The 24287-nt window shown below is 45.6% G+C and overlaps 1 protein-coding gene across 1 annotated transcript in view; it reads left to right on the top strand.

Moving 5' to 3' along the window:
- LUZP2 (leucine zipper protein 2) overlaps positions 1–24287 on the top strand; it is a 786744-nt gene that overhangs the window by 364197 nt on the left and 398260 nt on the right. The window contains exons 3-4 of the mRNA XM_089654967.1: positions 18270–18340; positions 23379–23460. Of these exons, the coding sequence (XP_089511093.1) occupies positions 18270–18340; positions 23379–23460 (153 nt within the window). The remainder of the gene's footprint in view (positions 1–18269; positions 18341–23378; positions 23461–24287) is intronic.

The raw sequence follows: 24287 nt of genomic DNA, 5'->3' as shown, positions 1-24287 counted from the left end.
CACGGGGCCAAAACCAGTGTTTGGAGCCACAGTGTGGCGGTGGAGGCAGCAGCAATGGGAGGCCATACAGCAACCTATGACAAAATGGAAACCAGCAGGAGTGTGAGGAGACCTCAAAGTGGCACATGGCAGAGTGGGAGCAATGGGAGGCGGTACAGGGACCCATGTCACACTGTGGACCCAGCAGCAGCGTGACCAGGCGGTACGGAGGCCCATGGCAGATTACAGGCCTGGCAGCAGCAATGGGAGGCCCGTAATCTGTCAGCACCCTATGACAAAATGGAACCCACCAGCAGTGTGAGGAGACCTGAAAGTGGCACATGGCAGAGTGTGGCGATGGAGACAGCAGCAATGGGAGGCCGTACAGGGACCCATGAGAGACTCTGGACCTGGCAGCAGCATGAGGAGGCGGTATAGGGGCCCATGGCAGATTAGGGGCCTGGCAGCAGCTATGGGAGGCCCGTAATCTGCCAGCACCCTATGACAAAAAATGGAACACACCAGCAGTGTGAGGAGACCTGAAAGTGGCACATGTTTGGGGCATGATTCATGGCGGATTTAGTCAGTTGTGTCAGGAACTGGTGGTTTGAAATCCAGACTAATCCACGCCTGATTCATTTTCACAAACGTGAGTCTCTCCACACTTTGGGTGGACAGTCGTGTCCTCCGTGGAGTTGCAATACCTCCTGCCGCACTAAACACGCGCTCCGATGCCACGCTACTGGCCGGGCATGACAGCCTTTCAAGGGCAAATTCATCTAGTTGGGGCCAAAGGTCAAGTTTCGTTGCCCAGTAGTCAAGGGGATTGTCTACCTCGGTTGGCAGGGTGCTGTCCAAGTAGGCCTAAGCCTGTTGTTTGAGGTCCTGCTCCAGGTCCACCTGATGCTGCTGCTGCTGCTGCTGCGGCTGGTTATTAGCTTCCTCACTGCGCTGGTGAAGAAAGCTACTCATCATCGACTGCAGACTGAGGCAGCTGCTGCTGGTGGAGCTGCCACTGCTCCTACCACCCCACCCCTCCCCTGCTGCCATGGCAGCGTAACGCGAGCGCACAGGGCCCACAGTGTCTGAGGATGGACGTTGGCGCAGACAGGCAGAGACCAGCTGACTACATAGGTGGTTTTTATAGTACGTTATTTTGGCCTCCCTCTCAGCAGGTGTGAAAAAGGCCACCATTTTGGAACGGTAGCGAGGGTCCAACAAGGTGGACAGCCAAAAGTCATCCCTCTGTCTGATGGTTATTATTCGGCTGTCGCTACGCAAGCAAGCGAGCATGCTATGGGCCATTTGTGCCAAGGAATGCGAGGGACTCCCTGCCTCCATCTCCACAGCATACTGCCACGGTGCGTCTGGGTCCTCTGTCTCCTCTTCCTCCTCCTCTACCAGATGCTCCTGCTCGTCCACTCCTGTCCGCTGAGTGGAAAAACCACCCATTTCACTCAATAATTCCTGAGCACCAATGTCCTCCTCTACCTCCTCCTCTTCTTCCTGTCCTGCCCCCACATGGGTCATGTGGCGTTGAGATCTGTGCGCCACGTCTACCGCACCCTGACCAGCCATTATTAACAGCATTTGTTCCAGGACGTGCAACAGAGGAATGACGTCGTTCATCCCATAGTCCTGCCGACTCACGAATAGCGTGGCCTCCTCAAAGGGCCTGAGCAAGCGCAGGTGTCACGCATGAGCTGCCAATGGTTGACATCTAAGTTACACAGGGAGTACCTTTATCCGCTTTTAACATCAGGAAATCTGTGATGGCCTTTTGCTGTTCGTAAAGGCGGTCTAACATATGTAGGGTTGAATTCCACCTTGTTGCAACGTCACAGCATGAGGAGTCGGTACGGGGGCCCATGGCAGATTACGGGCCTGGCAGCAGCAATGGGAGGCCCGTAATCTGCCAGCACCCTATTTCAAAAAATTCAACACACCAGCAGTGTGTGAGGAGACCTGAAAGTGGCACATGGCAGAGTGTGGCGATGGAGACAGCAGCAATGGGAGGCCGTACAGGGACCCATGAGAGACTCTGGACCTGGCAGCAGCATGAGGAGGCGGTATAGGGGCCCATGGCAGATTAGGGGCCTGGCAGCAGCTATGGGAGGCCCGTAATCTGCCAGCACCCTATGTCAAAAAATTCAACACACCAGCAGTGTGAGGAGACCTGAAAGTGGCACATGGCAGAGTGTGGCGATGGAGACAGCAGCAATGGGAGGCCGTACAGGGACCCATGAGAGACTCTGGACCTGGCAGCAGCATGAGGAGGCGGTATATAGGGGCCTATGGCAGATTAGGGGCCTGGCAGCAGCTATGGGAGGCCCGTAATCTGCCAGCACCCTATGTCAAAAAATTCAACACACCAGCAGTGTGAGGAGACCTGAAAGTGGCACATGGCATGAGAGACTGTGGACCTGGCAGCAGCATGAGGAGACGGTATAGGGGCCCATGGCAGATTAGGGGCCTGGCAGCAGCTATGGGAGGCCCGTAATCTGCCAGCACCCTATGTCAAAAAATTCAACACACCAGCAGTGTGTGAGGAGATCTGAAAGTGGCACATGGCAGAGTGTGGCGATGGAGACAGCAGCAATGGGAGGCCGTACAGGGACCCATGACAGACTCTGGACCTGGCAGCAGCATGAGGAGGCGGTACAGGGGCCCATGGCAGATTAAGGCCTGGCAGCAGCAATGGGATGCCCGTAATCTGCCAGCACCCTATGACAAAATGGAACCCTGGGCTGGGGCAGGCAGAACCGCCGTATCTTTATCACAGTTTTCCCAGGCCACCGAATGGCGACGCTGCATATGCTGACGCAACGCTGTAGTCCCAACATGGGCCCGCTTGACTTTCTGGCCACATAGTCGACATACGGCTACGTTTACTTCCTCGGGCGGCTTGACGAAAAATTGCCACACCGCCGAGTAGGAAACTTTGCCCCCGCTACTCCTCACTGGCTGACTGCTACTTCCTCCGTGCACACCGGCACCACTACTGGCCGTGGTGGTAGGCTGCAGTGGAGCTGGTGCTCTACTCCGTGGCCGTTTGCCTCCACTGACACTGCTGCGACCCTGCTGCCTCCTGGCAGCAGCAATGGGAGGCCGTACAGGGACCCATGACACACTCTGGACCTGGCAGCAGCATGAAGAGGCGGTACAGGGGCCCATGGCAGATTACGGGCCTGGCAGCAGCAATGGGAGGCCCGTAATCTGCCAGCACCCTATAACAAAAAATTCAACACACCAGCAGTGTGAGGAGACCTGAAAGTGGCACATAGCAGAGTGTGGCGATGGAGACAGCAGCAATGGGAGGCCGTACAGGGACCCATGACAGACTCTGGACTTGGCAGCAGCATGAGGAGGCGGTATATAGGGGCCCATGGCAGATTAGGGGCCTGGCAGCAGCTATGGGAGGCCCGTAATCTGCCAGCACCCTATGTCAAAAAATTCAACACAACAGCAGTGTGTGAGGAGACCTGAAAGTGGCACATGGCAGAGTGTGGCGATGGAGACAGCAGCAATGGGAGGCCGTACAGGGACCCATGACAGACTCTGGACTTGGCAGCAGCATGAGGAGGCGGTATATAGGGGCCCATGGCAGATTAGGGGCCTGGCAGCAGCTATGGGAGGCCCGTAATCTGCCAGCACCCTATGTCAAAAAATTCAACACACCAGCAGTGTGTGAGGAGACCTGAAAGTGGCACATGGCAGAGTGTGGCGATGGAGACAGCAGCAATGGGAGGCCGTACGGGGACCCATGAGAGACTCTGGACCTGGCAGCAGCATGAGGAGGCGGTATATAGGGGCCTATGGCAGATTAGGGGCCTGGCAGCAGCTATAGGAGGCCCGTAATCTGCCAGCACCCTATGTCAAAAAATTCAACACACCAGCAGTGTGAGGAGACCTGAAAGTGGCATATGGCAGAGTGTGGCGATGGAGACAGCAGCAATGGGAGGCCGTACAGGGACCCATGACAGACTCTGGACTTGGCAGCAGCATGAGGAGGCGGTATATAGGGGCCCATGGCAGATTAGGGGCCTGGCAGCAGCTATGGGAGGCCCGTAATCTGCCAGCACCCTATGTCAAAAAATTCAACACACCAGCAGTGTGTGAGGAGACCTGAAAGTGGCACATGGCAGAGTGTGGCGATGGAGACAGCAGCAATGGGAGGCCGTACAGGGACCCATGACAGACTCTGGACTTGGCAGCAGCATGAGGAGGCGGTATATAGGGGCCCATGGCAGATTAGGGGCCTGGCAGCAGCTACGGGAGGCCCGTAATCTGCCAGCACCCTATGTCAAAAAATTCAACACACCAGCAGTGTGTGAGGAGACCTGAAAGTGGCACATGGCAGAGTGTGGCGATGGAGACAGCAGCAATGGGAGGCCGTACAGGGACCCATGACAGACTCTGGACTTGGCAGCAGCATGAGGAGGCGGTATATAGGGGCCCATGGCAGATTAGGGGCCTGGCAGCAGCTATAGGAGGCCCGTAATCTGCCAGCACCCTATGTCAAAAAATTCAACACACCAGCAGTGTGTGAGGAGACCTGAAAGTGGCACATGGCAGAGTGCGGCGATGGAGACAGCAGCAATGGGAGGCCGTACAGGGACCCATGAGAGACTCTGGACTTGGCAGCAGCATGAGGAGGCGGTATATAGGGTCCTATGGTAGATTAGGGGCCTGGCAGCAGCTATAGAAGGCCCGTAATCTGCCAGCACCCTATGTCAAAAAATTCAACACACCAGCAGTGTGTGAGGAGACCTGAAAGTGGCACATGGCAGAGTGTGGCGATGGAGACAGCAGCAATGGGAGGCCGTACAGGGACCCATGACAGACTCTGGACTTGGCAGCAGCATGAGGAGGCGGTATATAGGGGCCCATGGCAGATTAGGGGCCTGGCAGCAGCTATGGGAGGCCCGTAATCTGCCAGCACCCTATGTCAAAAAATTGAACACAACAGCAGTGTGTGAGGAGACCTGAAAGTGGCACATGGCAGAGTGTGGCGATGGAGACAGCAGCAATGGGAGGCCGTACAGGGACCCATGACAGACTCTGGACATGGCAGCAGCATGAGGAGGCGGTATATAGGGGCCCATGGCAGATTAGGGGCCTGGCAGCAGCTATGGGAGGCCCGTAATCTGCCAGCACCCTATGTCAAAAAATTCAACACACCAGCAGTGTGAGGAGACCTGAAAGTGGCACATGGCATGAGAGACTGTGGACCTGGCAGCAGCATGAGGAGGCGGTATAGGGGCCCATGGCAGATTAGGGGCCTGGCAGCAGCTATGGGAGGCCCGTAATCTGCCAGCACCCTATGTCAAAAAATTCAACACACCAGCAGTGTGTGAGGAGATCTGAAAGTGGCACATGGCAGAGTGTGGCGATGGAGACAACCCACCGACTGTTTTGCTCGCTGCCAAGCTGCCACCCTCTTCTCCTGATGATGCGGAAGCAATAGCCTGATGACGACGAGGCTGCCAAGTGAGATCAGCCTCATCATCATCAATTAGGGTCTCCGCCTCACTACTAGCCCCCTCGGCTGCGTGTGGGTCAGGAGACAGACCTGTCTCTACACCGGCTACCGAGCCACTCTCCTCGCCACTACTTCTTCGCCTGGCTGCTGAAGAGGCAGATGTCTCCCCCCGTTCCTGACCGCCCTCTGTTAGCTCTTCCTCACTGTACTGGATGACACCGGGAGCACTAGCCTCTGGCTGCGAATAGTGCTACCTCGACCCCTTCCTCTGCTGCCACGTCTGCTCGCTTCTAAAACATTGCCTCCTCTGCCACTCCTCTGCATGTTGTCTGACATACTCTTTAATTAAACGATTCTGTGTCCCTCAGTAACAATTCTGTGTCCCTGAGTAATGTTTCTGTGGCCCTAAGTAACAGTTCTGTGGCCCTAAGTAACAGTTCTGTGGCCCTCAGTAACAATTCTGTGTCTGTCCCTGAGTAACAATTCTGTGTCCCTCAGTAACAATTCTGTGTCCCTGAGTAACGTTTCTGTGGCCCTAAGTAACAGTTCTGTGGCCCTAAGTAACAGTTCTGTGGCCCTCAGTAACAATTCTGTGTCTGTCCCTGAGTAACAATTCTGTGTCCCTCAGTAACAATTCTGTGTCCCTCAGTAACAATTCTGTGTCCCTGAGTAACAATTCTGTGTCCCTGAGTAACGTTTCTGTGGCCCTAAGTAACAGTTCTGTGGCCCTAAGTAACAGTTCTGTGGCCCTCAGTAACAATTCTGTGTCTGTCCCTGAGTAACAATTCTGTGTCCCTCAGTAACAATTCTGTGTCCCTCAGTAACAATTCTGTGTCCCTGAGTAACGTTTCTGTGGCCCTAAGTAACAGTTCTGTGGCCCTAAGTAACAGTTCTGTGGCCCTCAGTAACAATTCTGTGTCTGTCCCTGAGTAACAATTCTGTGTCCCTCAGTAACAATTCTGTGTCCCTGAGTAACAATTCTGTGTCCCTGAGTAACGTTTCTGTGGCCCTAAGTAACAGTTCTGTGGCCCTAAGTAACAGTTCTGTGGCCCTCAGTAACAATTCTGTGTCTGTCCCTGAGTAACAATTATGTGTCCCTCAGTAACAATTCTGTGTCCCTCAGTAACAATTCTGTGTCCCTGAGTAACAATTCTGTGTCCCTGAGTAACGTTTCTGTGGCCCTAAGTAACAGTTCTGTGGCCCTAAGTAACAGTTCTGTGGCCCTCAGTAGCAATTCTGTGTCTGTCCCTGAGTAACAATTCTGTGTCCCTCAGTAACAATTCTGTGTCCCTCAGTAACAATTCTGTGTCCCTGAGTAACGTTTCTGTGGCCCTAAGTAACAGTTCTGTGGCCCTAAGTAACAGTTCTGTTGCCCTCAGTAACAATTCTGTGTCTGTCCCTGAGTAACAATTCTGTGTCCCTCAGTAACAATTCTGTGGCCCTCAGTAACAATTCTGTGTCCCTCAGTAACAATTCTGTGTCCCTGAGTAACAATTCTGTGTCTGTCCCTGAGTAAGAATTCTGTGTCTGTCCCTGAGTAACGTTTCTGTGGCCCTAAGTAACGGTTCTGTGGCCCTCAGTAACAATTCTGTGTCCCTGAGTAACAATTCTGTGTCCCTCAGTAACAATTCTGTGTCCCTGAGTAACAATTCTGTGTCTGTCCCTGAGTAACAATTCTGTGGCCCTAAGTAATGGTTCTGTGGCCCTCAGTAACAATTCTGTGTCCCTGAGTAACAATTCTGTGTCCCTCAGTAACAATTCTGTGTCCCTCAGTAACAATTCTGTGTCTGTCCCTGAGTAACAATTCTGTGTCTGTCCCTGAGTAACGTTTCTGTGGCCCTAAGTAACGGTTCTGTGGCCCTCAGTAACAATTCTGTGTCCCTCAGTAACAATTCTGTGTCTGTCCCTGAGTAACAATTCTGTGTCTGTCCCTGAGTAACAATTCTGTGTCCCTCAGTAACAATTCTGTGTCCCTGAGTAACAATTCTGTGTCCCTGAGTAACAATTCTGTGGCCCTCAGTAACAATTCTGTGTCCCTCAGTAACAATTCTGTGTCCCTGAGTAACAATTCTGTGTCTGTCCCTGAGTAAGAATTCTGTGTCTGTCCCTGAGTAACATTTCTGTGGCCCTAAGTAACGGTTCTGTGGCCCTCAGTAACAATTCTGTGTCCCTCAGTAACAATTCTGTGTCCCTCAGTAACAATTCTGTGTCCCTGAGTAACAATTCTGTGTCTGTCCCTGAGTAACAATTCTGTGGCCCTAAGTAACGGTTCTGTGGCCCTCAGTAACAATTCTGTGTCCCTGAGTAACAATTCTGTGTCCCTCAGTAACAATTCTGTGTCCCTCAGTAACAATTCTGTGTCCCTCAGTAACAATTCTGTGTCTGTCCCTGAGTAACAATTCTGTGTCTGTCCCTGAGTAACGTTTCTGTGGCCCTAAGTAACGGTTCTTTGGCCCTCAGTAACAATTCTGTGTCCCTCAGTAACAATTCTGTGTCTTTCCCTGAGTAACAATTCTGTGTCTGTCCCTGAGTAACAATTCTGTGTCCCTGAGTAACGTTTCTGTGGCCCTAAGTAACATTTCTGTGGCCCTCAGTAACAATTCTGTCTGTCCCTGAGTAACAATTCAGTGTCTGTCCCTGAGTAACAATTCTGTGTCTGTCCCTGAGTAACAATTCTGTGTCCCTCAGTAACAATTCTGTGTCCCTCAGTAACAATTCTGTGTCCCTGAGTAACGTTTCTGTGGCCCTAAGTAACAGTTCTGTGGCCCTAAGTAACAGTTCTGTTGCCCTCAGTAACAATTCTGTGTCTGTCCCTGAGTAACAATTCTGTGGCCCTCAGTAACAATTCTGTGTCCCTCAGTAACAATTCTGTGTCCCTGAGTAACAATTCTGTGTCTGTCCCTGAGTAAGAATTCTGTGTCTGTCCCTGAGTAACGTTTCTGTGGCCCTAAGTAACGGTTCTGTGGCCCTCAGTAACAATTCTGTGTCCCTGAGTAACAATTCTGTGTCCCTCAGTAACAATTCTGTGTCCCTGAGTAACAATTCTGTGTCTGTCCCTGAGTAACAATTCTGTGGCCCTAAGTAATGGTTCTGTGGCCCTCAGTAACAATTCTGTGTCCCTGAGTAACAATTCTGTGTCCCTCAGTAACAATTCTGTGTCCCTCAGTAACAATTCTGTGTCTGTCCCTGAGTAACAATTCTGTGTCTGTCCCTGAGTAACGTTTATGTGGCCCTAAGTAACGGTTCTGTGGCCCTCAGTAACAATTCTGTGTCCCTCAGTAACAATTCTGTGTCTGTCCCTGAGTAACAATTCTGTGTCTGTCCCTGAGTAACAATTCTGTGTCCCTCAGTAACAATTCTGTGTCCCTGAGTAACAATTCTGTGTCCCTGAGTAACAATTCTGTGGCCCTCAGTAACAATTCTGTGTCCCTCAGTAACAATTCTGTGTCCCTGAGTAACAATTCTGTGTCTGTCCCTGAGTAAGAATTCTGTGTCTGTCCCTGAGTAACATTTCTGTGGCCCTAAGTAACGGTTCTGTGGCCCTCAGTAACAATTCTGTGTCCCTCAGTAACAATTCTGTGTCCCTCAGTAACAATTCTGTGTCCCTGAGTAACAATTCTGTGTCTGTCCCTGAGTAACAATTCTGTGGCCCTAAGTAACGGTTCTGTGGCCCTCAGTAACAATTCTGTGTCCCTGAGTAACAATTCTGTGTCCCTCAGTAACAATTCTGTGTCCCTCAGTAACAATTCTGTGTCCCTCAGTAACAATTCTGTGTCTGTCCCTGAGTAACAATTCTGTGTCTGTCCCTGAGTAACGTTTCTGTGGCCCTAAGTAACGGTTCTGTGGCCCTCAGTAACAATTCTGTGTCCCTCAGTAACAATTCTGTGTCTTTCCCTGAGTAACAATTCTGTGTCTGTCCCTGAGTAACAATTCTGTGTCCCTGAGTAACGTTTCTGTGGCCCTAAGTAACATTTCTGTGGCCCTCAGTAACAATTCTGTCTGTCCCTGAGTAACAATTCAGTGTCTGTCCCTGAGTAACAATTCTGTGTCTGTCCCTGAGTAACAATTCTGTGTCCCTCAGTAACAATTCTGTGTCCCTCAGTAACAATTCTGTGTCCCTGAGTAACAATTCTGTGTCCCTGAGTAACAATTCTGTGGCCCTCAGTAACAATTCTGTGGCCCTCAGTAACAATTCTGTGTCTGTCCCTGAGTAAGAATTCTGTGTCTGTCCCTGAGTAAGAATTCTGTGTCTGTCCCTGAGTAACGTTTCTGTGGCCCTAAGTAACGGTTCTGTGGCCGTCAGTAACAATTCTGTGTCCCTGAGTAACAATTCTGTGTCTGTCCCTGAGTAACAATTCTGTGGCCCTAAGTAACGGTTCTGTGTCCCTCAGTAACAGTTCTGTGTCCCTGAGTAACAATTCTGTGGCCCTAAGTAACGGTTCTGTGGCCCTCAGTAACAATTCTGTGTCCCTGAGTAACAATTATGTGTCTGTCCCTGAGTAACAATTCTGTGGCCCTAAGTAACGGTTCTGTGGCCCTCAGTAACAATTCTGTGTCCCTCAGTAACAATTCTGTGTCTTTCCCTGAGTAACAATTCTGTGGCCCTAAGTAACGGTTCTGTGGCCCTCAGTAACAATTCTGTGTCCCTGATTAACGTTTCTGTGGCCCTAAGTAACGGTTCTGTGGCCCTCAGTAACAATTCTGTGTCCCTCAGTAACAATTCTGTGTCTGTTCCTGAGTAACAATTCTGTGGCCCTAAGTAACGGTTCTGTGGCCCTCAGTAACAATTCTGTGTCCCTGAGTAACGTTTCTGTGGCCCTAAGTAACGGTTCTGTGGCCCTCAGTAACAATTCTGTGTCCCTGAGTAACAATTCTGTGTCTGTCCCTGAGTAACAATTCTGTGGCCCTAAGTAACGGTTCTGTGGCCCTCAGTAACAATTCTGTGTCCCTCAGTAACAATTCTGTGTCTGTCCCTGAGTAACAATTCTGTGGCCCTAAGTAACGGTTCTGTGGCTCTCAGTAACAATTCTGTGTCCCTGAGTAACAATTATGTGGCCCTAAGTAACAGTTCTGTGTCCCTCAGTAACAATTCTGTGTCCCTCAGTAACAATTCTGTGTCTGTCCCTGAGTAACAATTCTGTGGCCCTAACTAACGTTTCTGTGGCCCTAAGTAACAGTTCTGTGGCCCTCAGTAACAATTCTGTGTCTGTCCCTGAGTAACAATTCTGTGGCCCTAACTAACGTTTCTGTGGCCCTAAGTAACAGTTCTGTGGCCCTCAGTAACAATTCTGTGTCCCTGAATAACGTTTATGTGGACCTAAGTAACGGTTCTGTGGCCCTCAGTAACAATTCTGTGTCCCTGATTAACGTTTCTGTGGCCCTAAGTAACGGTTCTGTGGCCCTCAGTAACAATTCTGTGTCCCTCAGTAACAATTCTGTGTCTGTCCCTGAGTAACAATTCTGTGGCCCTAAGTAACGGTTCTTTGGCCCTCAGTAACAATTCTGTGTCCCTGAGTAACTTTTCTGTGGCCCTAAGTAACGGTTCTTTGGCCCTCAGTAACAATTCTGTGTCCCTGAGTAACAATTCTGTGTCTGTCCCTGAGTAACAATTCTGTGGCCCTAAGTAACGGTTCTGTGGCCCTCAGTAACAATTCTGTGTCCCTGAGTAACGTTTCTGTGGCCCTAAGTAACAATTCTGTGGCCCTCAGTAACAATTCTGTGTCTGTCCATGAGTAACAATTCTGTGTCCCTAACTAACGTTTCTGTGGCCCTAAGTAACAGTTCTGTGGCCCTCAGTAACAATTCTGTGTCCCTGAGTAACGTTTCTGTGGCCCTAAGTAACAATTCTGTGTCCCTGAGTAACAATTCTGTGGCCCTAAGTAACGGTTCTGTGGCCCTCAGTAACAATTCTGTGTCCCTGAGTAACAATTCTGTGGCCCTAAGTAACGGTTCTGTGGCCCTCAGTAACAATTCTGTGTCCCTGAGTAACAATTCTGTGTCTGTCCCTGAGTAACAATTCTGTGGCCCTAAGTAACGGTTCTGTGGCCCTCAGTAACAATTCTGTGTCCCTGAGTAACAATTCTGTGGCCCTAAGTAACGGTTCTGTGGCCCTCAGTAACAATTCTGTGGCCCTCAGTAACAATTCTGTGTCTGTCCGAGTAACAATTCTGTGGCCCTAACTAACGTTTCTGTGGCCCTAAGTAACAGTTCTGTGGCCCTCAGTAACAATTCTGTCTGTCCCTGAGTAACAATTCTGTGGCCCTAACTAACGTTTCTGTGGCCCTAAGTAACAGTTCTGTGGCCCTCAGTAACAATTCTGTGTCTGTCCTGAGTAACAATTCTGTGGCCCTATCTAACGTTTCTGTGGCCCTAAGTAACAATTCTCTTGCACTCAGTAACAATTCTGTCTGTCCCTGAGTAACAATTCTGTGGCCCTAACTAACGTTTCTGTGGCCCTAAGTAACAGTTCTGTGGCCCTCAGTAACAATTCTGTGTCTGTCCCTGAGTAACAATTCTGTGGCCCTAACTAACGTTTCTGTGTCCCTAAATAACAATTCTCTGGCACTCAGTAACAATTCTGTCTGTCCCTGAGTAACAATTCTGTCTGTCCCTGAGTAACAATTCTGTGGCCCTAACTAGCGTTTCTTTGGCCCTAAGTAACGATTCTGTGGCCCTCATTAACAATTCTGTGTCCCTGAGTAATGCTTCTCTGTCCCTAAGTAACGTTTCTCTGTCCCCAAGTAACGTTTCTGTGGCCCTAACTCTGTCCCTAATACAGAGCAGTCTGCCTCTCTTGAATGACTGGAGGCAAATGAAGAATTCTAAAATGGCCGCTATTTATAGCTCGACCATTACACAGTGCTGGCTGGCTGGCTGCTGATTGGCTAATGCGATCACATGTCATTAAGGAATGCATTATGGGTCAGCGCGCCTTGTCTGCGCGCCTTCCCAGACATCCCCGCTCCGTCGCCGCACATGTCCGCCGCCATTTTAGGAAAAATTTCGATTCGCGCGTCCGAAGTAGGCTATTTTTCGGATTCGGCGCGAATCGAAAATTTTCCAATATTCGACTCGAATTCCACTTCGCCTACTTCGATTCGCTCATCTCTAATTATAATCATATTATTTTATCATTTGTTTAGCGCTGCACTTTATACTTTCACATATCATTAGGTTTCTATACTACCTATTTGGGCCAGCTGCTTGGTATTATTAGTCAGTGCAGGTATACACTTTTTATCTCTATTTATCAATATAATGGATATGGGCTGAAAGTACACACACTCGGGTTTAATTTTTAGGGTATGTACATCCAAATTGGAGGAAGGGGTTAGGAACTTAAAAGTAGTCATCCCCACTTTTTCAAGGGACCAAAAGAAATTTAACAATTGAATCAAAAGTTGTTTCATGGCCAGGTTTGGGCTACTCCTTTGTTATCTCTTCATCAATTAAGCACGTAAAGGTCTGGAGTTGATTCTAAGTGTGATATTTGCACTTGGAATCTATTGCTGTGAACCTACGTCATGCATTCAAAGGAGCTGTCCATGAAAGTGAAACAGGCTATTGTAAGATTTCAACAATGAAACAAATCCATTAGAGAGATAGCAGCAAAATTATGAATGGCCAAGTCAACAGTCTGGTACATTCCAAGGAAAGAAGAATGCACTGGTGAGCTCGGCAACATAAAAAGGCATGGATGTCCAACAGTGGTGGATGATCACAGGATCCTCTCTATGGTAAAGAAAAACCCATTCACAACATTCAGACAAGTGAAGGACACTCTCCAGGAGGTGGGTGTATCATTGTTTAAGTCTACAATCAAGAAAAGTCTTCATGAGAGCAAATACAGAGGGTTCACCAAAAGGTGCAAACCATTCATAAACCTGAAGAAAAGCCAGATTAGACTTTACCAAAAAACATCTAAAAAAGCCAGACCAGTTCTGAAAAAGCATTCTTTGGATGGATGAAACTAAGATTAATCTGTACCAAAATGATGAGAAGAAAAATGTGTGGAGAAGACTTGGAACAGCTCATGATCCAAAGCACACAACGCTATCTGTAAAACATGATGGAGGCAGTGTGATGGCATGGGCATGCATGGCTTCCAGTGACACTAGGTCATTGGTGTTTATTGATGATGTGACAGAAGACAGAAGCAGCCAAATGAATTCTTCAGTGTTTAGAGATATACTGTCAGCCCAGATTCAGCCAAAAGCAGCAAAGTTGATTGGACTGCGCTTCACATTACAGATGGACAATGATCCAAAACACACTGCAAAAGCAACCCAGGAGCTTTTGAAGGAAAAGAAGTGGAATGTTTAGCAATGGCCGAGTCAATCACTTGATCTCAACCCAATTGAGCATGCATTTCACTTGCTGAAGGCAAAACTAAAGGCAGAAAGACGCACAAACAAAGAACAACTGAAAATAGCTGCAGTTAGAGCCTGGCAAAACATCAGTCTTTGGTAATGCCCATGGGTTCCAGACTTCAGGCAGTCATTGCCGGTAAAGGATTCTCAACAAAATATTCAAAATGAACATTTTATTTATGATTATATTCATTTGTCCAATTACATTTGAGCCCCTGCAAATGGAGGGACTGTGTATAAAAATGGTTGCAGTTCCTAAAATTTGTACTTGATATTGATGTTCAACCCTTGAATTAAAGCTGAAAGTCTGCACTTTAAATTAATTTGGATTGTTTCATTTTAATTTATTCTGGTGGCATACAGAGCCAAAAGTATGAAAATTGTGCCTGTGTACAAATATATAGGGACCTAACTGTATAAACAATGAGCCTCTGTTCTGTCTCTTTGTTTACATGTGACAGCAGCAACTGCTTGTCTGTCACGGTGGTTCTGCACTGCGTAAAATTCTGATAGGGTCACAGCTTAGATAAGGGGGCAAATACTATAACTGTCTCTGAGCCAGGACCTGTGACTGCTAGAGTTGATGGTACCTGTGCTAAGTACTGGACCGTACTGGCTGAAAAAAACTCTGGCAGTCGGTATATGCCATGGACAAAGGAGAGTGCTTAGAAATGTACATGAGGACGTAGCTACTGAATTTTGACAAATATATTGAAAACTGCATATCAGTAACAACACTGTTTATTCTGCTTAGACTGCATGTTTTAAGGGAAAAAGCAGTCATTTTAAAACTGCTGATGGAACTCATGAGGGAACCACGACTTTTAAATGTTACTGCTTTTTACAATGAAAGGGTTTACTTTCAATCATACTTTTGCAGACACACATCTAAAAGATTTATAGTTGCCCCCCTTTTAGATTTATATTGAGGAGGTCATCTTTGGAACTGACAGTCAGAGGGCCATACATACAGTATTTCCAGTCCTCTGAACTACAGAACTCTTTGATACTGTTGTGCACAACATGTGTCATGAACATGGGGTCAGGTAGTTGACTGGAGAACAACTTTTGGACCTCAGGAGATTCTCAGATCTGACTCTCAGCTCTGGGGTCCTTCTCTAGTATGTAAGAGCTAAACAAAAAAAACATTTTCTACAGAAATGCAATAGGCATGCAATAGGCAGACTGAAAACAAAAAAATACTTAATAAATACATTTACGAATCATCACAATCTGGTTTAATAATAATGGCTTGACAAGTGAAGGTACACTTTGAAGTAAAGCTGTCACAAGAGAAATATAAAATTAGATATTTACGACCTCCTTTTAAAAATGTTGGTTGACTGGTTATTATCCTAACTTACTGGCTGCAATGTTTTCCTAGCTGCTGACAAGGAAAGAGTGTACAGATCAATAACGTCAGAGGAAGCCAAAAGTTCTAATCTGCATTCTTGTTCTGGATCCATGACTCTAAAGTATTGACACAAATTAGTTATCATGACAGCCAGACAACTAGGATTTTCCTAGGCAATGTCAGAAATGATAGCTGCCATGTTTCTTTAATGATGGGTTTATGTTAACCTGTCACAATCAAACAACCTGCCAAAGTTTCATACACATCTGTCCATGCTCCTGTAAAATCTATGTTGAGCAATGCTGCAAAATATTCAGGCAGTCTATAGCTTCTTCCACACTTTTTTCTGGTACTGAAAATACCAATAATTGCTACAGAGCAACTGTTTATTATGCATAATATGTATGTTATCTAAGGAATAAATGGAATTGCCTTAGTGCTGAAGAAGAGACCACATAAAAATGGAAAAAAGAAAACACTGCACATGGGTTAGACCAGCAATGGGCAAACTACGGCCCGCGGGCCGTATACGGCCCGGCGGACCTTTTAATCCGGCCCATGGAGCGTGATACTGTCAGGATGGCTGTCAGGATGTGTGTAGGCGGGGCAGCGTGACGAACGTGAGGGGAGCTAGGCTCCTCTCACAGTCCGCCCTGAAGACCGGAACGGCGCGGGAACACGGCGAGAGGAACGCGCGGAGCAAAGGTAAGTGAATTGACAACGGGGGGGACTTGGCTTACTACTTGGGGGGGAATAGTACTATGGGGGATGAAATACTATATGAGGGATGAATTAATATGGGGGATGAATTAATATGGGGAATGAATTACTATAGGGGGGATGAATTATTTTGGGGGGGATGAATTACTATATGGGGGATGAATTACTATGGGGGATGAATTACCATGGGGGATGAATTACTATATGGGGGATTAATTACTATGGGGGATGAATTACTATGGGGGCTGAATTACTATATGGGGGATTAATTACTATGGGGGATGAATTACTATGGGGGATGAATTACTATATGGGGGAGGAATTACTATGGGGGATGAATTACTATGGGGGATGAATTACTATGGGGGATGAATTACTATATGGGGGATTAATTACTATGGGGGATGCATTACTATGGGGGATGAATTACTATGGGGGATGAATTACTATATGGGGGATGAATTACTATATGGGGGATTAATTACTATGCTTACTATGGGGGAATATTACTATACTTACTATGGATGACACATACACATCATTCATCTACTCTTGGTCCGGCCCCCGGGTCCAATATATGAACCCATTGCGGCCCTCAAGTCAAAAAGTTTGCCCTCCCCTGGGTTAGACAATAGCTGCAAGCACAAAGAGTTTGGATACATAAACCCAAAAGCCTTATATAGTAATAAAGTGCAGCATTAAAATATCAAATGTCATATATGATAAATATTACCACATATAATAATAGATATATTGTACACAACTGACAAAATCTATGTGTTTAAAAAGTTCTGTGAATAAGCTAAAATTCATTAAATAAAGTCGATCCAAGTCTATAGTGAATAATAGAACATGCCCAAAAGTTTGACACACTGGAAAATCTTTTTATTCCAGTATGTGAAACACCATCATGTGTTTAAAGAGTTTGTTTGTTAAAAGATTCCAACCACTAAGAGAAAAAACCCCAGTGTGAAAGCATACACTGCAGCTCCTTACTAGATTGCAATTACCCCTGTACAAAACAGATAGGTCTAACACCGCTTTAGATGGACCACATCCAATGTCTGACATCCTTCAGCCAATAAGTGCAGATATATATTTCTCCCAGTTTGCTCAAAAACAAGATGCAAGAGAGACACTTCCATAGGGTAAAACCACTTGATGAAGTTTATTATAAAAGTAAGAGTAACACTCACATTTAAACAGGCTTAACAAGTGTATCCAGGTAACAATGGTGGTGTTCCTATGGCTTGCTGTGATCAGGACACCAGTACATCAACCATTCAAGCTCTGCGTGAGTGATGTCGTTAACATTGCAGGCCCCTCCCTATGCGTTTTGTCATAGATCATGCTGTCTGGGGGATGAAATGCATAGGATGGGGTCTACAATGATTATTGTCAAGCAAATGGCATGGGGGAACTGGGCACTGCCCTGGGGAACATGAATAAAAAAAATTACACAAAAAACTACTTTTGGTGATAATAATGATTTAGCGGCAACATTAAAATGCAATTCCTGTGCTGATCAAATAGAGACATGTCCGTATCTGGTTAATGATGCCATTTAGGAGACCCTATGCCTTTGTTTACTTCTTTGGATGACGTGATTGGTGAAATTTTACATCATGAGACCTTTTTTTATTAAATAATATGTAAAAAACTGTGCATGCATGTTAATTTACCATATACGAAGGATCTGGCATTGAATTTGGGAGGGACCCCATGCCACAGATCCATACAGGACCTGTAGGGTCTTTTTTGACATGTTTCCACCCCTTTGTTTACATTCCACTGTGATCCAGGGATACCCAGCTGACAGCTGAATGGAGGAGATGAGTAATGGTTCTTAGGATGTTGAGAGCTGTTGGCAGTAATACTGCTGCTAAATGTATCATTGCTGCTGGAGGTTCGACTTGACTGAACACCAATTTAGTTTGCCTACTTGCCAAACCTCAAAACAGGCAAAATTCAGTCCAAAGCTAGGTTCAGACTGAACTGGCAGCTCATTCCTTCTCATCATGTCTTGTTCTACCCCTGTGTGGAGATGGACATCTTGGTAGAGCCAGGTCTTTCGTTTCCTCATATTAAAGTCTCTAGAACAAGAGTGAGCTTGACATCACCAAACTTCTTGAAACTAGCAGTCAAAGGTACAGTTCCTTAATGTTACACTGCAGATATACAGCTAAGAAACTGTAGGCACAGGAGTGTCTACGTACACTTACATACCAAGAAGATTTTAGTGCAAATTTTAAATCAAAAGATAGATTTTCAGGGTACTGCCTAGCTACCGTTTTTAACTTTGTTTCACAGAATTTAAATAGTTATATTGCCAATTTAAAGGAGTAATTATTTTTTTTCTCCCTAGTCCATGAAAAACAATGAAATATCATCCAAGAGTGATGTGCAAAAGCTTCTGGAAATAGAAGAAAAGCAGAGGTAAGGCAAACAACTAAATCCACAGAGATTGTAACAAAGATCTGCACAAAATGTAGTCCACGATTCTATTCTATTCTATTCTATTATATTCTATTCTTCGTAGTTGTCCATGGGGACTGCTGCTTACATTGTTCCTGATTTCTGCCTGCCCCAAGCTTTATTTGAAGGGACCTGAGTGAAGCTCAGTTGTATCACTTGTAAGATTTTGTAAACCCTCCGGACAGTACACCTGCTGTGTATACAAACACTTCCCAAGGGAGACTGATATAGTGGATAATACATGTTCTCTCCTTTTTTTCATCCTCCTCCTCTCTAAGCAGTGACAGTTTGCATAAACCCCAAGGGCTTCTTCAGAGATGTTAATCTTTTCCTCTCCCATCATTCATGCATTCTGGAGGAATCTCTACAACTGATATTATTTTTATAAAAAGTGTATGTTCTCTATGAATTGAACCACTGAATAGGGTTAATGTTCCAGTAATTTGTAGAGTGAATATTATTATTATTACATCGAGTTTATATAGCGCCAAAGGGTTTGCTCAGTGCTGTACAATATAGGGGGGACAATACATGGCACAGTACAACAATAACAAACAACGTACGAGGGGTAAGAGGGCCCTACTCTTTCGAGCTTACAATCTAGGAGGGAGGGGGTAGTGGTACAGTAGGAAGTGGCTGAGGGGAATGAAGTGGTGGGAAGAATGAGGGAGAATGGCCATTAGGTGAGGGTGGGGTAGGCTTCCCTGAAGAGATGGGTTTTGAGGGAGCGCCTGAATGTGAGGAGGGAAGGCGACAGTCTGATGGATTGGGGCAGTGAGTTCCAGAGGATGGGGGAGGACCTGGAGAAGTCTTGCAGTCGTGCATGGGAGAAGGAGACCAGGGAGCAGGATAGAAGGAGGTCCTGTGAGGAGCGAAGGGTACGGGTAGGACGGTACTTGGGGATCAGGTTGGTGAGGTAGTCAGGGGCAGTGTTGTGAATGGCTTTGAAGGTCAGGGTTAGAAGTTTAAATTTGATGCGTTGGGCAATCGGGAGCCAGTGGAGGGAGAGGCACAGGGGGGTGGCAGAGGTGGAGCGGCTGGTGAGGTGGATGAATCTAGCCGCTGAGTTCAGGAATAGAATTTTAAAATTCATTGTTCTGAACTCATATTGTAGTGGGTTTTCAACCATCATACAGCTAAAAACACCTCTGCTAGCCCTTTAGACTCCTACATTGTTATAATTGAAATATACCTGCTTGGATACCCATTGGATTAGGCTGTATGTGCCAAATTCACCAGTCCAAGCCATACCACCTAGGCAAGTCAACCAGGGGATTTGTAACATGGTAGCACATTAAAAAAGACCCTAAATATTGATGCACTACTGATATAAAATACATCCACAAATAAGAAGTTTGCCAGGCTACATCCATCTAATGGTTAAGATTTGCCATGTGCTACCAAAAGTGAGCATGTATTCCACTAGTTGTATTCATTCCGTACATTGGCAATCATTGATCTAAAATATGATAAGCACTTTCTTTGTGCTGAATTTGGAAGAATTTCTTTTAAAGAGACATTGTCACCATACATCAAGTGCAAAGTGAGAGTGTCTTTGTAAAGCATTAATTCCCCAAACCACTGAAACTCACTTTGTCAGCTTTCTCTGGCCACTCCTTCTTTGATCAGAGCTCTAAAGTCTGTAATGCCGACTTGTGCCAGACACTTAGCAAAGTAGTGATGTCCCTTTCTTGGTTATGTGACACCACTGGGGCTTAAAAATGTGTGCACACTGTCACATGGGAGGAGGTCACGTTCCCTGAATTAGGAAGGGTTGGGTATGCTGCCAACTAAAAGGGCGGTAGTAGCGATGAAGGTGGGCTGGTGAAATAAGGTCAGGGGTTAAGAGGGGTCTTTAAAAAGACATTGTCAGTTTAGGGCAAGGTGACTGTGTCCCTTTAAGCTACTTCCCATTCGCAACAAAAATGTGAAAAAAAAGTACAATCTTGACAAAAGTTTTTTTGTGCTGAATAACTATTAAAAATTCTAAAGCATATCCCACATTCGCAGGAAAGACCTCAAAAGTCAGAATCATAAAACATGTTTCAAAACACCGCAGAAGCTAAAATGTGGGCTGAAAATTTATAGCATTACACTGTAAATCTTTACAATTTCAGTGACTTCATTTCTTTTGTGATCTGACTTCACTGAAGTACAGAGCTTCACTCTCAGAGAGGCTTTTCAATTTGTAAAATTAATCTATTTTCTACCTGAGTGGTGTATACAGAAGATTTCATAAATCTAATTTTTTTCCTGAGCAAAATGAGAGAACAGGTTTCAACAAAATAGAATATATAAAAGCAAAGCATGTAAAACCTTTTGCAAATCTTCACTTGACCTGACCATCACTTGTCTTCACACTTGCAAAGCAATACATTACACGGACATTTCTACATGTATTCTAAAATACTGTTATAAGGTAGCAGTGTATGTTTTATTTGTATCATTTTTACTACGTTTTAGTACTCTAAGGTATATTATTATCCGTGTTTTTACCCATGATTAATCTAATTTGCACCCAACATTCACTCATTCTTCTATTTATTTATATTTTTATTCTGGTATAATCACATGACCTGGCTCATGACCACTGCAGGGAAGAGGAGGGAGTGCTGACAACGAATGAGTTATAGTAAGCCTATGGGCGACATCCCTGCTTTCAGGCATAACTAGCCTTTGTTGAGCGCTCTCTCCTCTCCCATGCAGGTTGTGTTGACTGACACAGGGCAGATCACATGACCTGACCAGAGCAGGCTAAAAATAATGAAAGTGATATTAAAGGCAATTAAAAAAAATAGCAGCAAACATGTCATACTTACCTGCTCTGTGCAGTAGTTTTGCACAAAGCAGCCCCGATCCTCCTTTTCTCAGGTCGCCTGCCAGAGCTCCTGGCCCCTCCCTACTTTCAAGTGCACAGAGAGTAAGCAGCTTGCTATGGAGCAGCAGGCTCACTCCCAAACCTCTGTTCTGCGCGTCCATTCACACACAGAGCTGTGACTTTGCCCCACCTCCTCTCTCTCCTCATTGGCTTACTGGCTGTGATTGACAGCAGCAGAGGGAGAGCCCAATCTCTCATACACATGGGGCTCAGGTAAGTATTAGGGAGGCTGGAGGGGCTGTTGCACACAGAAGGTGTTGAACCTTCATGCATAGAATGCATGAAGGCAAAAAATCTTTAGCCTTTACAACCATTTTAAGTACACAGATCTTTATTACCCCATGTTCACACCTAAGCGTTTTCTAGCCTTACACAGGTTAGTCAGAAAAGGTGTTAGGAGGGGGTAGAGAGTGTTATTAAAACTAGTTATGTAAACTCCAGAATTCTATAACTAATGCACAAAATCTGTATATAAAGGTGAAAATGGAAAACTGTAAAAATGGAAACAGAGTCTAAGGTTTCAGCCAGATAAACAGAGATTTACGCAAGCTGCTTTACTATGCTATTAACCAGAGGCTCTGACATTTCTTTGTCTTAATTAAAAAAGCAAAGTTCGGGAAGGTTTTATATATACAGTGAGAGTGCTGGGCTCTGCCACTACGTAACAATAGGGGAATGGCACAAAGGGTCCTCAAGGAGTCAGACTGAGGGCTCCAAAATGGCTGTTATGAAAGGAGAAAAGTGGGTTATTGTTTTCTTTCTGGGCTTAGTAATTCCAGGATTGGGTTCTGGCATCCAGGGGCTTCAAAGTTCCTTGGGGGGGGTGGGAGAAGCCTCTAGTCCTATGTCCAGGTTTTTACTGGAGACCAGTAGGCTGCATGTGCAGGTGTGCAAAACCTGCATGATCAAGGGCCTGAAAGTAGCTCAGGGCTCTACCAAGGAGACAAGAGGTCCCTTGCCCTTAGGCCTAGGAATGGGCTAATGCAGCATGGAGCTACAGCAAAGAAAGAGGGGCAGAGTTGCAAGTTAGCACAGGGGTGATGAGAGATGGTCTGAGGAATCAGCCAAAAGGTCTAGGCTTGAGGTCTGAGCAGCGGCACTGCAAGAGAGACCCAGGAGGCTTAAAGTCATTTTTTTGTGTTGGACGTTTTAGAAGCCCTTGTGAAGGGAACAGTTTTTGATCTTTTACTTCCTTCTTTAAACAAAAGTGGGTCAATAAGCCCCAAACAGTATTTCCTGGCTGGAGTGAACTCATTGGGAAGCACTACACTTGAGCAAAACTTCCAACATATCAATATATATATATATATATATATAGAGAGAGAGAGAGAGAGAGAGAGAGAGAGAGAGATAGATAGATGTTGTGGTGTGGTTATTGCACATGTCTGTTTGGGTGCTCTACAACATAAAGAGTATGTAGACAAAATTGCTGAAGTCAAGGACACACTCAAGACTTACACCACAGGAGTATAACACGCTAGGTGGACTGGCAGCTAATCTACACACAGTGGGGGATATGATGCCTGCTTCATGATCATGGTATGCTCTTGAATTTTCTGTGTATTTCTTCTATATCTGTGATGTTTTCATGGTTTTCATTATTGTGGTATTGTACTTGTGAAGTGGTCCTACAAAGGGTTACCTCAGGTGTCTTCGCTATTTGATTTTGTCATTGTGGGTGGAGCCATCACACTTGGGGGAGGGAGAGTTGTTGCAGTGAGAAGTATAGAAGTTTTTACTGTCACAATTGCTTGTTGCCTTTATAAAGATGACCGAAACGTCAAACATGCAATAAACTGCATCATGGTATATCATACTTCTGAGTGTCCCTGAACATCAACATTTCTGTATTTCAAAGTCCAATAATAAAGCTAAACCCCAATCCATAGGAATTTCCCTTCACTAAGCCAATATGTAGACTGCAGCAACCTACGACAGCCAATCAGGAATCATCTAACATTGTTCAACTTGGCCGATGAATGGTAAATCCCAATTGGTAGTTATGAGAAACCATACTTTGCACATCATCTTTGCGCATTGCAGTGTGTTGTTGCATAAATTTGTTATATAGTATTGTGAAAAAAAACAAATGGAATTTTTTTTTTCTTTTTAATAAAACAGAGCAGAAATGAAAACGCTACAGGAAGCATTCACGAAGCAACTTAATGAGGCTTCTGAAAAGGCTGAGAAGCAGCAGGCCACTGTAAGTGTTTGTGTCACATGACTCTCCAATTACTTTCCTTCCATTTTTCTTTTTCTCTGTGTTTTTGTGTTGCTGTGCTTTTGTTGGGTGCTAAAGTGATATTTGAAGTGCTTTGAAAACACATAAAAGCGTATTTTTTTGGTAATGGTCTGGCTTTGTGTCCCATAGCTAGGAAGTGCAGGGTAATGGGCAGTTTAACATTGAACAGAACGACTTGCAGTTTTAGGGTTTTGAACACTCATGTTAACATTACTAACAAAAGCTTTTTGGAGATTTCACATTTATCTCCTTCAAAATAGAAAGGGACTTTATAATGTGAGTTTCTTTGCTGGAACTTTACTTCCTTTTAAGTAATGAGGAGGATAGACATATAGCAGAAGATATTTGTACTATATGGGGCTAGATTTAAAGCTGTATACAACTTGACCTTTGCATTTATGCATCCATTAAGTGGGCAGAGCAATTCAATCCTATTCCTCCAGCATGACAATTTGCAAATCATGTCAGTTATAGATGGAATATGACAAGTACAGTAACACATGTGGCTTGCTAAAGGTATCCAAATGTCGGTTAACTAAGTTGTGGTGTACACCTAACATTAAAACTGGATTATTTAATAATGGTTTGGGTATTTTTTACCTATTTTGCATGTGTATTACATTCAAGAACTAATGAAGTGCACATCGATATTACTAAGGTGACTGTTCCAAACTATTGAAAATCAAAAGCACGTGCAAGTAGGTGCATATGTTTAAAATGCTATTGCCTGTGAATGGAGCTTCTAGTGAATTATAACTGTACTTATACTGCCTTATTTGCTCTAAAAG

Source organism: Staurois parvus, unplaced genomic scaffold (assembly GCF_062004578.1).
Source record: "Staurois parvus isolate SC_StPar_1 unplaced genomic scaffold, SC_StPar_1.0 ptg000818l, whole genome shotgun sequence".
Taxonomy (NCBI): domain Eukaryota; kingdom Metazoa; phylum Chordata; class Amphibia; order Anura; family Ranidae; genus Staurois; species Staurois parvus.
Note: the sequence above shows the minus strand (reverse complement) of the source record. Positions and strands in the feature narration are given on the sequence as shown.